Source organism: Thermobia domestica, chromosome 1 (genome assembly GCF_964235325.1).
Source record: "Thermobia domestica chromosome 1, izTheDome1.hap1.1, whole genome shotgun sequence".
NCBI classification, from domain to species: domain Eukaryota; kingdom Metazoa; phylum Arthropoda; class Insecta; order Zygentoma; family Lepismatidae; genus Thermobia; species Thermobia domestica.
Window position 1 is genome coordinate 318,285,334 of NC_137454.1, and position 16,033 is coordinate 318,301,366.

A 16,033-nucleotide genomic window follows, 5' to 3' on the forward strand; every position below is an offset into this window, starting at 1 on the left:
CTACGTTGACTGCGTCTGTAAGGGATTTTCTATACCGTTTCAACCACTTACTCCGTGGCTTTGTTCACCAGTGTTAGTCTCTAAAAGCACTAAGTATTCGTCTTTTTAAAAGAGAATTGTAAATGAAATGAAATGAAATCTCTGAGTTTTACGTCCCACGGTTATGCCGGTTAGGCTAAAGGAGACGGTGATTATGAGAGATGAGTGAAATGGTGGAATGAAGAAAGTGGGAGGAAACGGGAGAACCCCGAGAAAACCCACGAGTACGGTGTTTGTCCACCACAAAGTTCACTTGGCGGGGGCTGGGATCGAACCCGGGACCCCAAGCACCAGAGGTGAACGCTCTACCAATGAGCCACCGCGCCCCCAGAAGTGTAAATGTAGTCGAATATGTCCAAATGCAATTTACAGCCTATTGTATTATAGGGTATGTAATGGTATTGTTACGAAGGCGATAAACACTTAAATAAATCCCTAAACACTTACTCTTTTATCTTGATTTTATTTCTCTCTCTTCTTTTTCATAACTTTCCTTTTAATAATTATTATAAAATATTTCATTTTATTCTTAATAATCTTGACTCTTAATAATCAACGTTACTACGACATCTTAAGTGTTCTTTTCGTGACGATTTTATTTATTCCGAATCCCACAAACTTTTGCCTGACAATCTGCATAAATTAGAATGAGATATATTTATAACAAGGGGACAAAGTGGCTCGGTGTGGGTTCCCTGGTTCCATCTCTGGCCAGATAAGTTTGTGGTGAACGACATCGTGTCCGTAGGTTTTCCCGGGGTACTCCCGTTTCTTCCCACTTTTTCATTCCACCAATTCTTTCATCATCATCCACTTGCCTTAATCATCTTCTCCCTTAGCCCTAAGGACATAATCGTGGAACGTTAAACTGAAAGATTTCATTTCGTTTCATTTAATAACATTTTTTGTCAACACATTTACAGAACAACTACGTTAAGGCACTCACACGAAGGTTGAATCAATTCATAAATACACTTTACACTTTTGATGCAAGGATTATAAAACTGAAATAAAACTTCTTGATAATGTTACGTGCATAAGTTACATCAAGAAAAGAAGTAGTAATGCCAAAGACAGACTCTTGACACTGTTAATGTTTACAGGACTAACGTTATTAATGAATACAGAAGAATCGTTAAATCTGCAGTTATTCCACGAAAAAATCGCTGCAAAAGTGTTTCTACATAAACTAGTATATCAGTGGTTGAAACCATATAGGAAAACTGTTACAAACACAATCAACGAAATAAGTATTACACTTGTCTCCTTAATAATTAAATTAGAAATGTGTCAATTACTGACTTTAAGTAAATATATACCATAATTAAGTTAAAGAAAACGAGAAGCACTAATAATCATCACCATGACGGTGTGACCTTCGTCAGGTGCGTAGAGGAAAACGTTCTTTCTCTGAGTCACTAAGGTTTGCCAGTAATACTAGTAAAAACCAGTACTTTTTACTATTTTATATCTGTCAAGGTTGTATCTTGATTCATTGAATTTCATCAAGAAAGAAAAAACAGTATCTTAAAAGTATAAGAGGAACTGGAATAGATGTTATCATATATATTCCAATTCGTAAGTACTTACCATTCAGTAGCTTGATCAACATCTCCCAATATCTCATGAAGGTGTGCTACTTGATAAAGAACTTGTGGATGATGCCGAACTATCGACTGAAGTTTCAAGAAACAATCAAGTGCTTCATCGTATAGTCCAAGGTTCTTATTCACTAAACCTATATAAATAAAATCAAATAAACAATACAGATTTCAATAATTATCAACTATAATTCAATAATCAACTATAACTGTAACTATATACTAAGCCATTACGACGAGATAATGCATATGCCTCTTAATCAACTACAAAAGTACCTTCATACGTGCGTACTTGAAATTTAAATTCCCACAGAAATATCAATTAATTTTTGACCGTGGGGATATTAGTTTTAAAATAGCCTATTGGTGAATCTGATCATATTAGTTCTTCGTGTAATATATATATTACTTCCTCTTTCGGTTTCTTTTTTTATACCTATCGACGACGACATGTAGGTTCGATTTTTTAAAAAAGAGAACTTACTTAAATGGTAAATACAAACGTCACCTTATATTTGATTTTGAGTTACTATTCGTACATAATGTAAGGAATGTCACCTTACTTCCTCAAGTAAACAATGACTCTGCAACACTAAATAATTGCCTATGACTAGGAATTCAATTCTAAAAGGGAAATAAAGAAATATCTAGGAGAAAGCTTACATCCAATCTAGAATAAAAGCAATCTGATTTTTCCTACATTTCTAGTATTTTAGAAAGATCATTTATTAAATATAAATTAAAACATATATTCTCCCCTCCCCGCCAAGAATTTAGAAAGAAATTTCAATATATCGGTACTACACGGACAGAGAAATGGAATTCGGGTTGTGCGAATACAATGTAAATGCAAAGCGCATTACTAGAAGACATACATGTGCCACGATGAAGAAACATGTCAAAGCACAAAGATATAAAAACAGCTATTTCGGGAATCTCAAAACATCATTTTTTTAAATTTGAAATTCAAATCCGACAATGTATGTATTATGTAGAATTCAAAACGAAATCTGACTTCAGAATCATTTACACCCCACATACACGCAACCTCAGTGAAAATTGGCAGAACTTTTCGCCAGATTCCCATCCTATTTCTCAAAATGATCGAAAAATTATATTAATTTTCATTTTCGTATAAACAGAATTACTTATGTATGTTCTTCCAAGAAATTTCACCAACAATTAGAGCCAAGAAAAGTTCTCAAGATTTTGTAAGTTAACATTTTGTGCTTATCTTCAAGTTAGTATTCTCTTTAGAAACTTTAATTTTTCTACCAGACCCTCTGACCTCTTGCTTCTGCCTACCGATGACGTTACAAGTTATACAACAAAAACAACTGACAACAAAGTGGGTCATTTGGAAAAAGCAGAGAAGTATTCATAAGATCCTTTCATTATCAAAATGATCTCTGCTACTACGGATATGTGATTATGCCTTTTGGTTAAACGAGACAGTTGATAAATTTAGATGAATGATAGTGAGTATTGGTAAAATGGAAACAATGGGAGAAAATAAAAGAATCCAAGAAACTACACGCATACGATGTTGACATCCACTACCTCATATAGCAAGGTATCGATCCGACGTCTATTTGTACTTGATATGAGCTCTTTACTATTGAACAATTATGTTGGCACGAATGCTATAGTTTAAATGAACCACGGGGATCAAAATCAGGAACCACGCGAACTGGAAGCAAGCGTACTAATTAATTTCAGGAGTCTGCGTAGAACTCGAAAATAGAATTTCTAGATTTACGTTCCACGATTCTGTCTTATAGACTAAACGAGACGGATGATTAATGAAAATGAATTATTATTATTATTATTATTATTATTATTATTATTATTATTATTATTATTATTATTATTATTATTATTATTATTATTGTGAAATGATAATGTGGGAAGAAACGGGAGAACCTCGAGAAAACTCACGGAGATGATGTTACCCACCACAGACTCATATGGCTTGGTATAAAACCAGGGATCCCTTGCATAAGAAGTGAGCTCTACCACTGAGCCATTGTAGTCCTGAACTATGTAGAACTCGAGGTGCACCAAAATAAATCAAGTGTGAATCTTTACATTAAAAGAAGCGTAATTTTTTCTATTGGATTTAATGATTATAGAAGATACATTCCATTTCAGTTGTTCTATTGGATGATTTTTTTTTTTTATAAATGAAAACATTGTTCTTCATACATAAATCTTTCGACACCCTTTGCTTTAAAAACCTAATTGGTTAAGTATGCATATATTAATAAATACAGTACTCGCTCTTACCTAAATTATACAAAGCCTCGACACATGATGCATCATTATCCAAGGCACATATATACAATTCTTTCGCCTTTTCAACATCACCTTTCGCGAAGCAACAATTCCCTAAATTGACAAAACCAGCAGCATTGTAACTGTCCGCCACCTTTGCGAGTTCACCATACTTCTCAGCTTCATCAATGTCACCTTGCTAACAAGAAAAATTAGAAGAATTAACAATGTAACGGAAAGAAATTTTTAACTGAAAGAAATTGCTTTTGTTTACCTCACTTACTTAACACCATCTTATTTGAGGATTTTATACCCCTGACAAAGTATGTGTTCAACATACGGACGGACTGATTATGAATTTGGCTCAAACGCCTTCGTAATTCCCTTTTCCGAAACAACAGAGGCTGCCTTAGTAAACAAGAGTCTGGGCCATATATATATCTACACTATTCGAAGATTACAAGAGCGAAAAAATCCCATAAATTTTAATAATAATTATAATAAACTCTTTCGGGGTACCTACAAGGGTAGCCCCATTTTTAATTAATTTTATTTTACGGAAAGCCTATTCTTTCTTTCCGCGCTTTCTTGTTCTTTTCCTGCAATGGTAGCTTCAAATAACCTAACGCAAAGCAAAATGACAATGTTTTATTAATTTATTTTTAGGTTTAACATCCTTTTCTGCACCGAGGCTTTATGACATATTTGCAGAATGAAACAAGTTGACCCATGACCTTCTCAGTGCATGAGAACTGAAATATTGAAAAACGTTGAGTAATTAAGTAATGTTTCCACTATCTCAAATTTATGAATGATGTTCTATACGTAAGAAGAAGGGAAAGAATACATGGACGACTAGACCCATACTTCGTCATTTATTATTGTGTGACAAAATGGCTCAGGCAGTCCCAAACAATTCTATGCCACTGAAAACGCGTGCTTCCACTTTGATGGGATAATGCAATGTGTAAATGCAGAATATTAATATATATATATAATCAATAACAATTTATAATTGCACATAATGACAGAATTTCGAGTGGAAATCGAACCGGTTGAACGAGCACCAAAATATATGGACTCTACAAACGATTCGCAAGTAAAAACGTCGTCCACTATACTTACCAAAAAGTGAATAAATGACAGATTCGTTGCTGCTGTGCTAGCAACTTTCGTCTCCTTTTTCTCGAATACTCTGAGAGTTTCCACCGCTTGAGGGAAGTCTCTTTGGCGAAGATACATAACAGCTTTGTTGATTTCCAAGTCACTTGCCAGTGGAGCATAATTTGATGACTTGATAGCATCAATGCACCAATTATATCCTACACTGAAACTCTCTTCTATCACTGGAGATATTAACTTTGCCGCTGTTAATATACTTTTTTCAGCTTCCTGTTTCATTTGCCGTTCGATTTTTCGCAGACTGTCATTTTTTATCACCTCCAAGATGAGATTAGACACAGGATCATCCTATTTGAAAAACAAAAAAGAGTAAAATGCTTCAAAGACGACTTCAAACACATTTATCATGTAGTATATATATATATATATATATATATATATATATATATATATATATATATATCGATAGTTTTTGTGAAATTGTTCTACTTTGTAAGACTCTTTGACAGACCTCAATGTATTCCGCACATTTTACAGACTACTGCTGCTAACGTAACTGGACCCAAGATTTGAAGTCCTATTTTAGTGCGTTGATGTGTGATTAAATAATAGCACCCAATTTATTTTCAATTACACGTATAAAGTACTCTCTTCAAGTTAATACAAGAACTATTAAAAATGACATCGAAACTACTTACTGATACAGAAGTGTACTTTTCCTCATCATCGATCTCTAATGGTACTTCCAACAACATCTGAAAACCCTTTTTCATTCTATCCTTATCGTCTAAGGCAAAGTAGCACAAAATCAAGTGAAGACCTACAGAAAGAAAATGAATGAGATGTATCTCTAGCTTACTTCAAGAGACAAATGCACATACAAAATGGCTAAGTTCCGTTGGATCCAAACATATATTTTGTAAGAAATACAGCTACTATGAACTTTATTTCATAAATCTATTATGTTGGTAGATAGCTCGTTGCAAGTCAGTTACACAAAAACTTTCAATCACGTGATGAAACATTACACAAAGTATGGAAACAAATTGTAACGAACATTGTAATGTTTTTTTTTGTGATGGATCGGCAGAGACTGATAATACGCGGGATTTTCGGATTTTCTCCCAAAATCATTTTATACGAAACTTAGTATGATACAAATATTACAGGATGTCTCTAAAATGTTGGTCCGAAGACCTAATAATGTCCACTAATACAATGTAGAGTTCTAGTAGGATGGTATAGGAGATTGTCAGGCTCAGTGCAGCCAAGAGAAAAGATGGGTAAATCTCAGGACCCAGTGCAGCCAAGAGATGGGTTAGGAAATTCTCTGGGCCCATCGCAGTCAAGAGAATGGTTGAACAAATCTCAGGGCCCAGAGAAGCCAGGTGATTAGATTGGGTGTCTTTCAGAGCTCAGTGCAGCCCAGAGAGGTAAAGGATGTTCTCAGGGCATATAATAGCTAAGAGATCGAGATCGAGATAGGTAGTTCTCACGGTCAGTGCAGCCAGTGTAGAAGAGTGACGATTAATCTAGACAGACTGATACTGTCCAGTGTGCTACGGCTTCTTTTATACTAAAACTTCGTGTGTTCTCGACCTTCTTCGTGAGTGGTGCTGTTGTAGTTCTTCGGGTCACCTGTCTGGTGTTGGTTATTATAATGTCTAAGTACTGCATAAATTCAATAAACTATACTAAAAATAATGATGTATATATTGCAAAGCAAATCTCAAATACTATCTCAAACAGAAAACATTAAATTTCAGTCAATAAGAGTTACTTTTAGCATTAGGCTTATGTATCCATTTTGTATCTTACTTTTTTCTTGATTAAGTGTAATTTTAAGAGGAATAAGTATCTATGTAATACATAATGGTACAATATACTTTGAACTATATAAATATCAAGCTCCGTTTTACTTTATTGAACTTCAATCGTATATCCCAAGTGAAATAAATAAATAATAAAAAAAAGTTTCTCCAGAAATTACTTTTGACCTCAAGATTTGCACCACTATAGGTAACAAGTGCTTCACCACTCTGTCTACCGTAGTTAATCGGACGTGTATGGCTAGTACATTCAGAACTCAGCGAGATACATCTCATTCAAATGAACTTGTTTACTTGCATTTGTTTCCAGTTTATATTACAGGAGGCAAACAAGAAAATTATTCTTCGTCCCACACATACAATTGGGCGAGAACAGTTACTGAATTCAAAGCCGGCGACACCCATGACACTCAAATGGGATCGCTCACCTATTACTTACAGTTGCTATCTTACACTACTAGAAATAAGAATCTCACGATTTCACCCAATGTGTTCAAAGTAGCAAGATTAAGTACAAGCTCCAAAACTCAGCGGGATTCATTCAAACTGACTTTATCCTGCTTTCTATCTTATAACAAAAGATACAAAAAAAAAAAAAAAAAAAAAAAAAATCGAGATAGGCCCCATAGTATTGGAGCTATAGACCTTTAAAGTTCATTTTTTCACGTTTTCGGCAGCCTATAACTCTGAAAGGAAGCATTTGTGCACCCGGGATGGTCTATACTTTTTGTCTTATCTTGGTGTCAGGAATCACCTCCCAAACGTTGTCAGTATTGTTTTTAAACACCCTGTATATATATATATATATATATATATATATATATACTTCTAAAAATTTCCTACAGTACTATTTGGCCTAGGATCATGGTTCAAACATTATTTTCTTTCGTATAACACGTACTTTCCAACGGTACCACTCACATGTTCATATCATACACCTGAATCGAGAAATTCGGGAAAAAAACATTTTTTTCCGAAAAAATCACCCCCTCGGGTCCAGGCTTTGGTTCACATAGGGATCTGAAAAAAGTCGAGAAATACTAGAAGATGTACACAATTCGTATGCAAATTTTCAATTTGAAAACTAAGGACGTGATTTTTTTTTTTTTTAATTTGACTTAAGAAAAAAAACCAAAGTCAAGCTCCTCTGTCCCAACTTGGTGCCGCCAAGTTGACCATTCGGTTCCAAAACGCATCTGGGATGTTCTTTAGTTCATAGTTGACTTGACTAATGATAATAAAGAAAACCAGCTTAAATGCCTGTTATAGGACCTAAATAAGTGGTCAAAAAGTACATTACTCTATTTTAACTTTTGTTATCATAAATCCTAGAAAGGTTAATCGACGTATAGTAACACCGCCAATTCAAGAAGAGTGTTGGTCTTTGAAATATGGTTTTTAAATCCACTGCGAAGGGCAATTAATTCCAATGGTAGCGACGAATCAATGTCTTGCTGGTACTTCTTTTGTAGTTTTTCAGTCTTAACTAAAATGTCTTCGTCTGAAAGGTTCACAAGTACTTTCGGAAATATAACTGAAAATTCATCAAGAATTCTCTGTAACGATGTAAACCGGTTCTCTATTTCATTGTACGCGATATCTAGAAGTCTATTACAAACATTAACCCTGAAGTAAGTCTCTGTATCTGAAAACTGATGATCTTCTACCAGTTCATTGAAGTGTTTTTTTCCTTTGGGTTACCTTTTCTCTACGAACACATGGTTAATTTCTACTTCACAACAACAGCTGGGGCCTCTTGTCTTATTTAATAGTATTCTTCTCTTACTTTCTTCACTTCCTCTCGGCTCTCTTCAAGAGTGTGTATAGCTTTCTCAAAGTCAATTTGTTTAGTTTGTGAATATCATTCCCTTTCAAGTGTTTTAAAAATTAGTATTTACAGGCAAGATGCAGGAGGACTTTTAAAAGCCCTTGGGCCCCTTAGGGTCCGCTCTCCGCACCGTGGGGTCTTGCGGTTTATAGATCCGGTACTTCTCAGGAAGGTTATGCTGTGTGTTTGGTGGGATTGGAAAGGCATAGTGCATCACAAGCTCCTGCCGCCGCGCCGTGCAGAATGATAGACTCGAAGCTGTACTGTTGTCAATTAGTGGGAGTTCACCTATCAATTCAAAAGAAACGGCCATAACTGGTCAAAAGAAAGGGTGTCGTATACCACGCTGACAGAACGCATACATATTTAACGACCTGCCACAATTTAAGAGAACTTGGCTAGTAGGTTTTCACGCACCCACTGTACAGCCGTCCCGTAGTACCGTCAGACAATAATTTGTTTTCTCTCTGCACAACTCCTTGAATAGTGTTAAGTTGGTTTCAAAAGAGGCCTGTGAAATCTACGTCTCACAATTTTCTGACCAGACACTACAGAAGTTCTACAACGAAGGGATTACGGTGCTGCCGGATAAATGGCAAAAAGTCATCGAACAAAATGGTGCATATGTGGTTTCACAGTGTTACTGTCAAATAACAACAAATGGATTCTCAAGTTTCACCTCCAAAGGCTCAATATTTTTAGACAGCCCGATGTTTACTTACCAGTTTTAAAATCAGGCTTCTCTTGCATAATATATTCAAAACTGGTACATGCGTCCGTGTACTGGCTCATTTTCACAAAAAGAATTCCTATATTATGCATGATCTTGATTCTGTAAAGAAAAACAACATAATTGTGGAATAAGCTTCTCACAATGCATTATGAAACTACAAAATGATCATGGCCATTTTCATTACTCAAAACAATATATTTATTGAATTAATTTAGATTATATTTCTTTTATTAGTGATTTTTTCATTAAAAAACATTTCAAATTATACAATAAAAAACAAGAACTAAATTTTGTTTGATAGTCAATTACCTATCATACACGTCTTCATAACAGACGTTGAACTAATACTCAGGGAAGGTACAAATTTATGGGGCGTTCGGAAAGTAAGTTCCCTAGGATAGTAAACATGAAGACGAAATATTTATTACCACTATTACCACAGATACAATGCAGGTGACAATCTTGCAACCACCGGAATTCAGACAGTTCTTGTACCGTAGGATAAACTCTTATATTCTGATGTAACAATCAGTCGTCTGGGAGTAAACCAGAGTATAAATGCCGCCTGCAACTGTTCATCACTATCAAAATGCTTACAGCACAGACATTCCTTGAGGTGTAAGAAGCCATGAAAATCGCTCAAGCAAGATTCGAGCTATACGGCGGGTGACAGCCGATCTTTAGTCGTTCCACTGGGATATGTTAAACTTTGTGAGTGCGCCTCCTATCTGTGTGTAAGACAAAGAACTTTCCTCCTCCTCCTCTTCTTCTTCTTCTTCTTCTTCTTCTTATTATTATTATTATTACACCTAGAGTTTGCTGTCTTTATTAAGATTTTTTTACAATTCTGAAACAACATCTGATTTTTTTCATAATTTTTCGCTTAATCTCAATCAGTAATGAATAAAGGAAAAGCATTTAAAAAGCACATTTAACAAGTAGTAAAAACAGTAACCACTATGATTATTGCAAAGGCAAGAAATAAGATGCTCTATCTTTTACTTTTTTACATTTTAAAATAACATAGAAACACAATAAAAACAATACATCATAGAAGATAAGAGTTTTATACTGTTAGAGAAGTTTCTTTAATACTGCCAAATCACATTTGTTGTGATAAAGCACGATAATATCAGACTTCTGCTTTACCCATAAGCATATTATGACTAATTCAATTTCTTTCCACTTCCATCACCATACATAATTTCTATATTGCTAGTATGTTTCGTTGCGATGTGCCACAGAGCTTTCACTAACTGTGGAGACCGTAGTTTAAATAAAAGTGACTAGTGTCTTCCAGATACTGCATATTAGCAATCTTGCCATTTAGCTATAGGTTATTTATGAGGAACATTCAAATGAAACCTGGTCAGTGCGGCGTCTAACTTTGCCTTACATGTAAGATGGACCACGTAACTGCGGGTATGGTGGCGCCATCGATTGGTAGAGACTGACGCGTGCGCGCCGTTTAACGTTGCATACAGCCAGTGTGGTTTCACGCCGAAGAGAAGGTGGTCAGACAAGTTATCGTCCACTACCGAACATGCAGGCGAGTAATGGGAACAACGAGGAGTGATTCGATTTTTGGCGGCGAAGGGAGTTGGAGGCCGTGAAATGTATCGACGGATGAAGGCTGTGTACGGTAAGTACAGTCTGAGTCGTACAAGTGTTGTTGAATGGCGCAAAAGATTCCTTGAGGAGCGCGAGTCACTGGAAGACGATGCTCGTCCTGGACAGGCTTATCGTGTCATCACACCGGAAATGATTGTAGAAATGAATGCTTTAGTCTTGGACAACCGCAGAATCACCGTGGACGAGATCCATCGGGTACTGGTTATTAGCGTGGGCACCGCCCACATCATAATGCATCAACACTTGAACTTTCGAAAAATTTGTGCGCAGTGGGTTCCCCACTAACTGACCGCCGAACAACGCAATACGCGAATGACGCTGTCTTTGAGTCATCTGCAACAATATCATGAGGAGGAATACGGCTTTCTGTCGCGTATTGTTACAGGGGACGAAACATGGTGTCACCATTTTGAACCGGAAAGCAAGCGTCAGAGCAAGCAGTTGAAACATGCAACTTCACCACCTCCAAAGACATCAAAGGCACACCAGTCCTGGTAAGGTCATGATGTTTTTATTTTTATTTTTATACCACAAGGGCCCACTGCCTGTCGAGTCCCTGGAACGGGGTACCACCACCAATGCCCAGCGTTATCAAGCCACTTTACAGAACCTTAGACAAACCATCAAGTCGAAACGCCCAGGCATGTTGTCTAATGGCGTTATCCTTCTGCATGTAACGCCCCCACACACAGCCAATGCGGTGAAGACGACATTGCAGCAGTTTCGGTGGGAAACGCTGGAACATCCACCGTACAGTCCCGACCTTTCACCGTGTGATTTTCATGTGTTTGGATCTCTAAAACAAGCTATTCGCGGACATCGAATTGCAACGGACGACGAAGTGTGTGACTGGTCCAGGCCTGGATCCAATAGCAGCCTACTAGTTTCTTCAAGGATGGAATCGACCGGCTAGTGTCGCAATGGGATAAATGTGCCAACAGTTTTGGCGACTACTTTTAAGTATGTGTACTGTGTATAACTACATTTTTGAGTTAATACAATCGTTACCGTTACTTTACACTAGTGACCAGGTTTCATTTGAACGCCCCTTATATGTCAAAGACATTACGTAAGTTTTTTAAAGTAAAAAATAACTACTTCGAACACATGCATTCCACTGATTAAAATTGAAATGAAATGAAATTTATAGTTTTACGTCTCATGGTTATGCCTTTTAGAGTAAAAGAGACGGAAGAATTAATTAAAGTGAATGACTATGAAATAATGGGTGGAATGAGAATGTAGGACGAACGAGAGAACTGAGAGTAAATTCATAGACACGATGTTGTTTACCACAAACTTGAGTGGCTGGGGATCGAAACAGGCATACCTTGCACAAGAAGTGAGCGCTCTACCACTGAGTCACCATGTCCCACCAACTAGATTTCATATATGGCTTGTAAATGAAATGAAATGAAATCTATGAGTTTTGCGTCCCAGGGTTATGCCGGCTAGGATAAAGGAGACGGTAATGATGACAAATGAATGAAATGGTGGAAAGAAAGTGGAAGGAAACGGGAGAACCTCGACGAAACTCACGCACACGGTGTTTGTCTACCAGAAAGTTCACTTGGCGCGACCTGGGATCCAATCAGGGACCCTATGCACCAGAGGTGAACGCTCTACCACTGAGCGACCGCGGTCCCCCGTATATGGTTTGTGTTATAATGTGGTGTTAGATGTGGACAATAAGGCCAATTATTTCATTCTTTTTTAGTCCATTTACAAAAACATTGTTTTAGAAAACTTATTATGTCTATTTTTTCTCTTTTGTTCAACATTCTTAATTGCGGTAAGGAAGACAATAGTTGCTTTCCTCTTAGTTGTAGTACGGAAGACAATAGTACGAAAAGGAAAAATTAGCAAACCTATTTGGGAAGTCTCTTGTTGATATGAATTCAACAGAAGCAACCAACCCAACAAACGTTTGTGTTCGTTTGGATTTGATAAGCAGTTGGCGCTCGATAATTATTTCTAAATTATTAAGTTTACACTAAAACTATAAGTAACAGCAAAAATTATCTGAAAATATTATATTGTCATCTGGTTTACTTATCTGTACAAAATTTCGAGTTCTAGTTATATGGAATTGCGTGAATTTCAAACTGCAAGATTTGACTTTAACAAACAGAAATGTTTAATAGAAGTACTGTAATAAAAGAACAACGAAATATGATGAACATATCCTTTGTGAAATTTTCATGGAGATAAAAATATAATTTAACAGAAACTTCACCAATTTCATATCCAGAATGGATAATAAATCAAGTATAACGAAGACAAAACAATACAAGTCATTTTTTAAACATTACCTATTTCAGTGTGAACTTCCCGCTGCCAATGCTGAACCTTTGTTTCTCTAGTTTCTTTTGTTGCCACGTGTGATTTTATTCTTAGGATATTTACCAATTTGTATAAAAATTGAAAGGATCCATATACCCAGACCCACACGTACTGCAAGCCACATGTTTTCACTACAAACACGTGTTTTTACAATTATAAACAAACAGTGGCAGACAACAAGAAAGAGACTACACCACCAGGAAGAAACGAAGAGGATTCAGAGAAGAACGAAGAAAGCCGACAGCCCCTCCACAGGTCCTCTCTCCAAGAAGATGCTATAAAAGAGAGCCACAGAACAAAGAAGTTATCAGACCAATGCTGATCGCTCACCTACGAAACCTTCTCCCGAGGCCACTATGGGCTATGGAGTACAACAAATCCCGTCTGAGGCCGTTACGGTCTAAGACATTCTTTGTTCCCGAGGTTACATCGTGTGCCAAGGGACTTCGCACTTATTCTACACTGGAAACATTTAAAGACTACGAGGAAAGACTTACAAGAGCTTTGTTAAAGTTTTATGAGACAATTTTTATAATAAAAAGGCGAAGGGTTAAAAATTTCAGAGTACATTATTTAGACTCTACCTAAAAAACATTGGAATATATTTACTATCTATATACTGAAATGCTTGGTTTATATGTTTGTGCTCAATCCTTTCAACAATGAGATCTCGAAAACCACATGCCGTTTTCACTGCTCGATTCCAAATTTTGTGTAGATTGTCCAGTTCTCATTCAAATTTTCAAAAACCGTGTCGTTATTGTTCTATTCAACATTTTAGGAGCCATTTTGAGCCCATAAGATTAACATTGTTGCAGGTCGAAACTACGGTGATAGGCAACAAGTAGAGAAGTTACGTATGGCGGGTTGACTGATATTGCTGGCGCTTTATTAAAATCTGAATGGCAAAACCTACACTGGAAAATGAGCTGTGGATATCTGACTTGATATTTACTTTTTCCAATGCAATTTGTCATACGGAATTCAAATCTTAAAACCGTTTTGCTCTATCATCTCAGGTCTTTAAGATATCGCCCAACTTTTATATTTCACGCTACACCCATTTTAAAATTCCAACCAGTCGTGCAGAAATATGTGGGCTTATGGGCTGAATAATGCAGAGGCAAGCTTGAATAAATGTCTTCTCCGAAAACAGTTCTTAATATAAACCTGTAGCGCACATATTGTCCATTTGTATTCGTGTTAACAACGGATGTCCGGTGTCCGAATTACCATGGGAATAGGGGGGAAGTCCCCCTTCTGTGGAACTGGGTGTCTCTCAAAGTGTCTTCAATTTCCCCATGTAAATTTTCTGGGACGTACACTTTATCCCCCTTGTAAAATGCTCTTTAATTCGTTTTCTGTGGGTAGCAGACCTCCACGTGTCATCAAACAACACTGGTGATTTAAACAAAAAACAAACGGCAGTATCTATTTTATTTCTTTATGTACCAGCTTGAAGTGGAACTACGGAAATTTAAACTACTGTGCTGGCAACAGTAGTCACAGTCCTCGTGACGAACTTAAGCTAGAAGTGAATTTGGATCCCCTGAAAATTGAATACTACAGATGTCGTAAAGGTACGTACCACACTGAAAAAATGTTTCTTCTTATTTTACTGCTAGTGCATGAAAGTTAAAACAAAATCTGGAGCTATATAGCAGAAAAACAACTGTCTGTATAACGTCATTATGTTTGCTTCTTTGTCGGAAATTCGTCATTGTTCTTTGTAAGAATTGAGTCAAACTTTTTCACCCAAGTTTTACACTGTTGCCAATTTATTACAAAAGAAACAACCAAGCGCTGGTAAGAAAGCACTAAATTTGTATGTTTTCTGTATTGTATATTATAAAGAAATCTAGTTTTCCCACTAGCTGTACTGTGACATTCCACTAACGCATACGTAAATGATGTGAAATTAGTAAATATTTCCCTACTAAAGTATATCCCAATTCCACAAGATCTAGTGGGAAAACCACATAGGAGAGAACACTGCAAATCTATCCCAAATCCAGTTTTTAACTTCTTGTAATTTTGCTGCCCCTTTTAACTTAAAATTTAGGAGTACAACAAGAAGTGTTGTGTAAATGTAGAATGGCTGAAACGTGGAAGAAAGTTGCAAGAATTTAAAAACACAATTTGTGCTATACTTAGGTGAAAAAGAAGACCAGTAAAGATATTTCATAAGCAATGTTGTCATCCTTTGTTAAATCATACTTTTAGATGGAATAGGAGCAGTTTCATACTTCCTATACATGAACAGTACCAAAATGTGTTGCTATATTTTAGAACACTTTACATTCATTTTTTTGTTGGATAACGTGAGTATACAAGCCACGCAGGTTGTCATTTTTGATTGCAGGAAATCGAGGTTTCTAAAAATGTTTTTACATGGGATGAGTTGTGCAGGCAGAGCCATCCAGCTTCAAATTTATTCTTATATATATATATAGGTTGGAATTGTTTGCATTTTTTTAAATTATTTTTTAGTTGGAATATGGGCACAGCTCATACTTCTATATACGTACGCTACATAAATGTTTTTTTCTATATTTAAGAAAATTTCACATTCTTTCTGGTGGTAAATAAGCTAACAGGTGATAATTTTTAACTGCAGGAAATTTAGATTTGT

The 16,033-nt window shown here is 36.3% G+C and overlaps 1 protein-coding gene across 1 annotated transcript in view; it reads right to left on the bottom strand.

The window, feature by feature from the left end:
• The window catches only part of nompB (intraflagellar transport protein 88-like protein nompB), a 74,244-nt gene that overhangs the window by 27,158 nt on the left and 31,053 nt on the right, over positions 1–16,033 (bottom strand). Inside the window, exons 7-11 of the mRNA XM_081728371.1 lie at positions 9,416–9,525; positions 5,735–5,856; positions 5,040–5,384; positions 3,927–4,113; positions 1,630–1,777 (exon numbers count right to left, since the gene is read on the bottom strand). Coding sequence (XP_081584497.1) covers positions 1,630–1,777; positions 3,927–4,113; positions 5,040–5,384; positions 5,735–5,856; positions 9,416–9,525 — 912 coding nt within the window. The remainder of the gene's footprint in view (positions 1–1,629; positions 1,778–3,926; positions 4,114–5,039; positions 5,385–5,734; positions 5,857–9,415; positions 9,526–16,033) is intronic.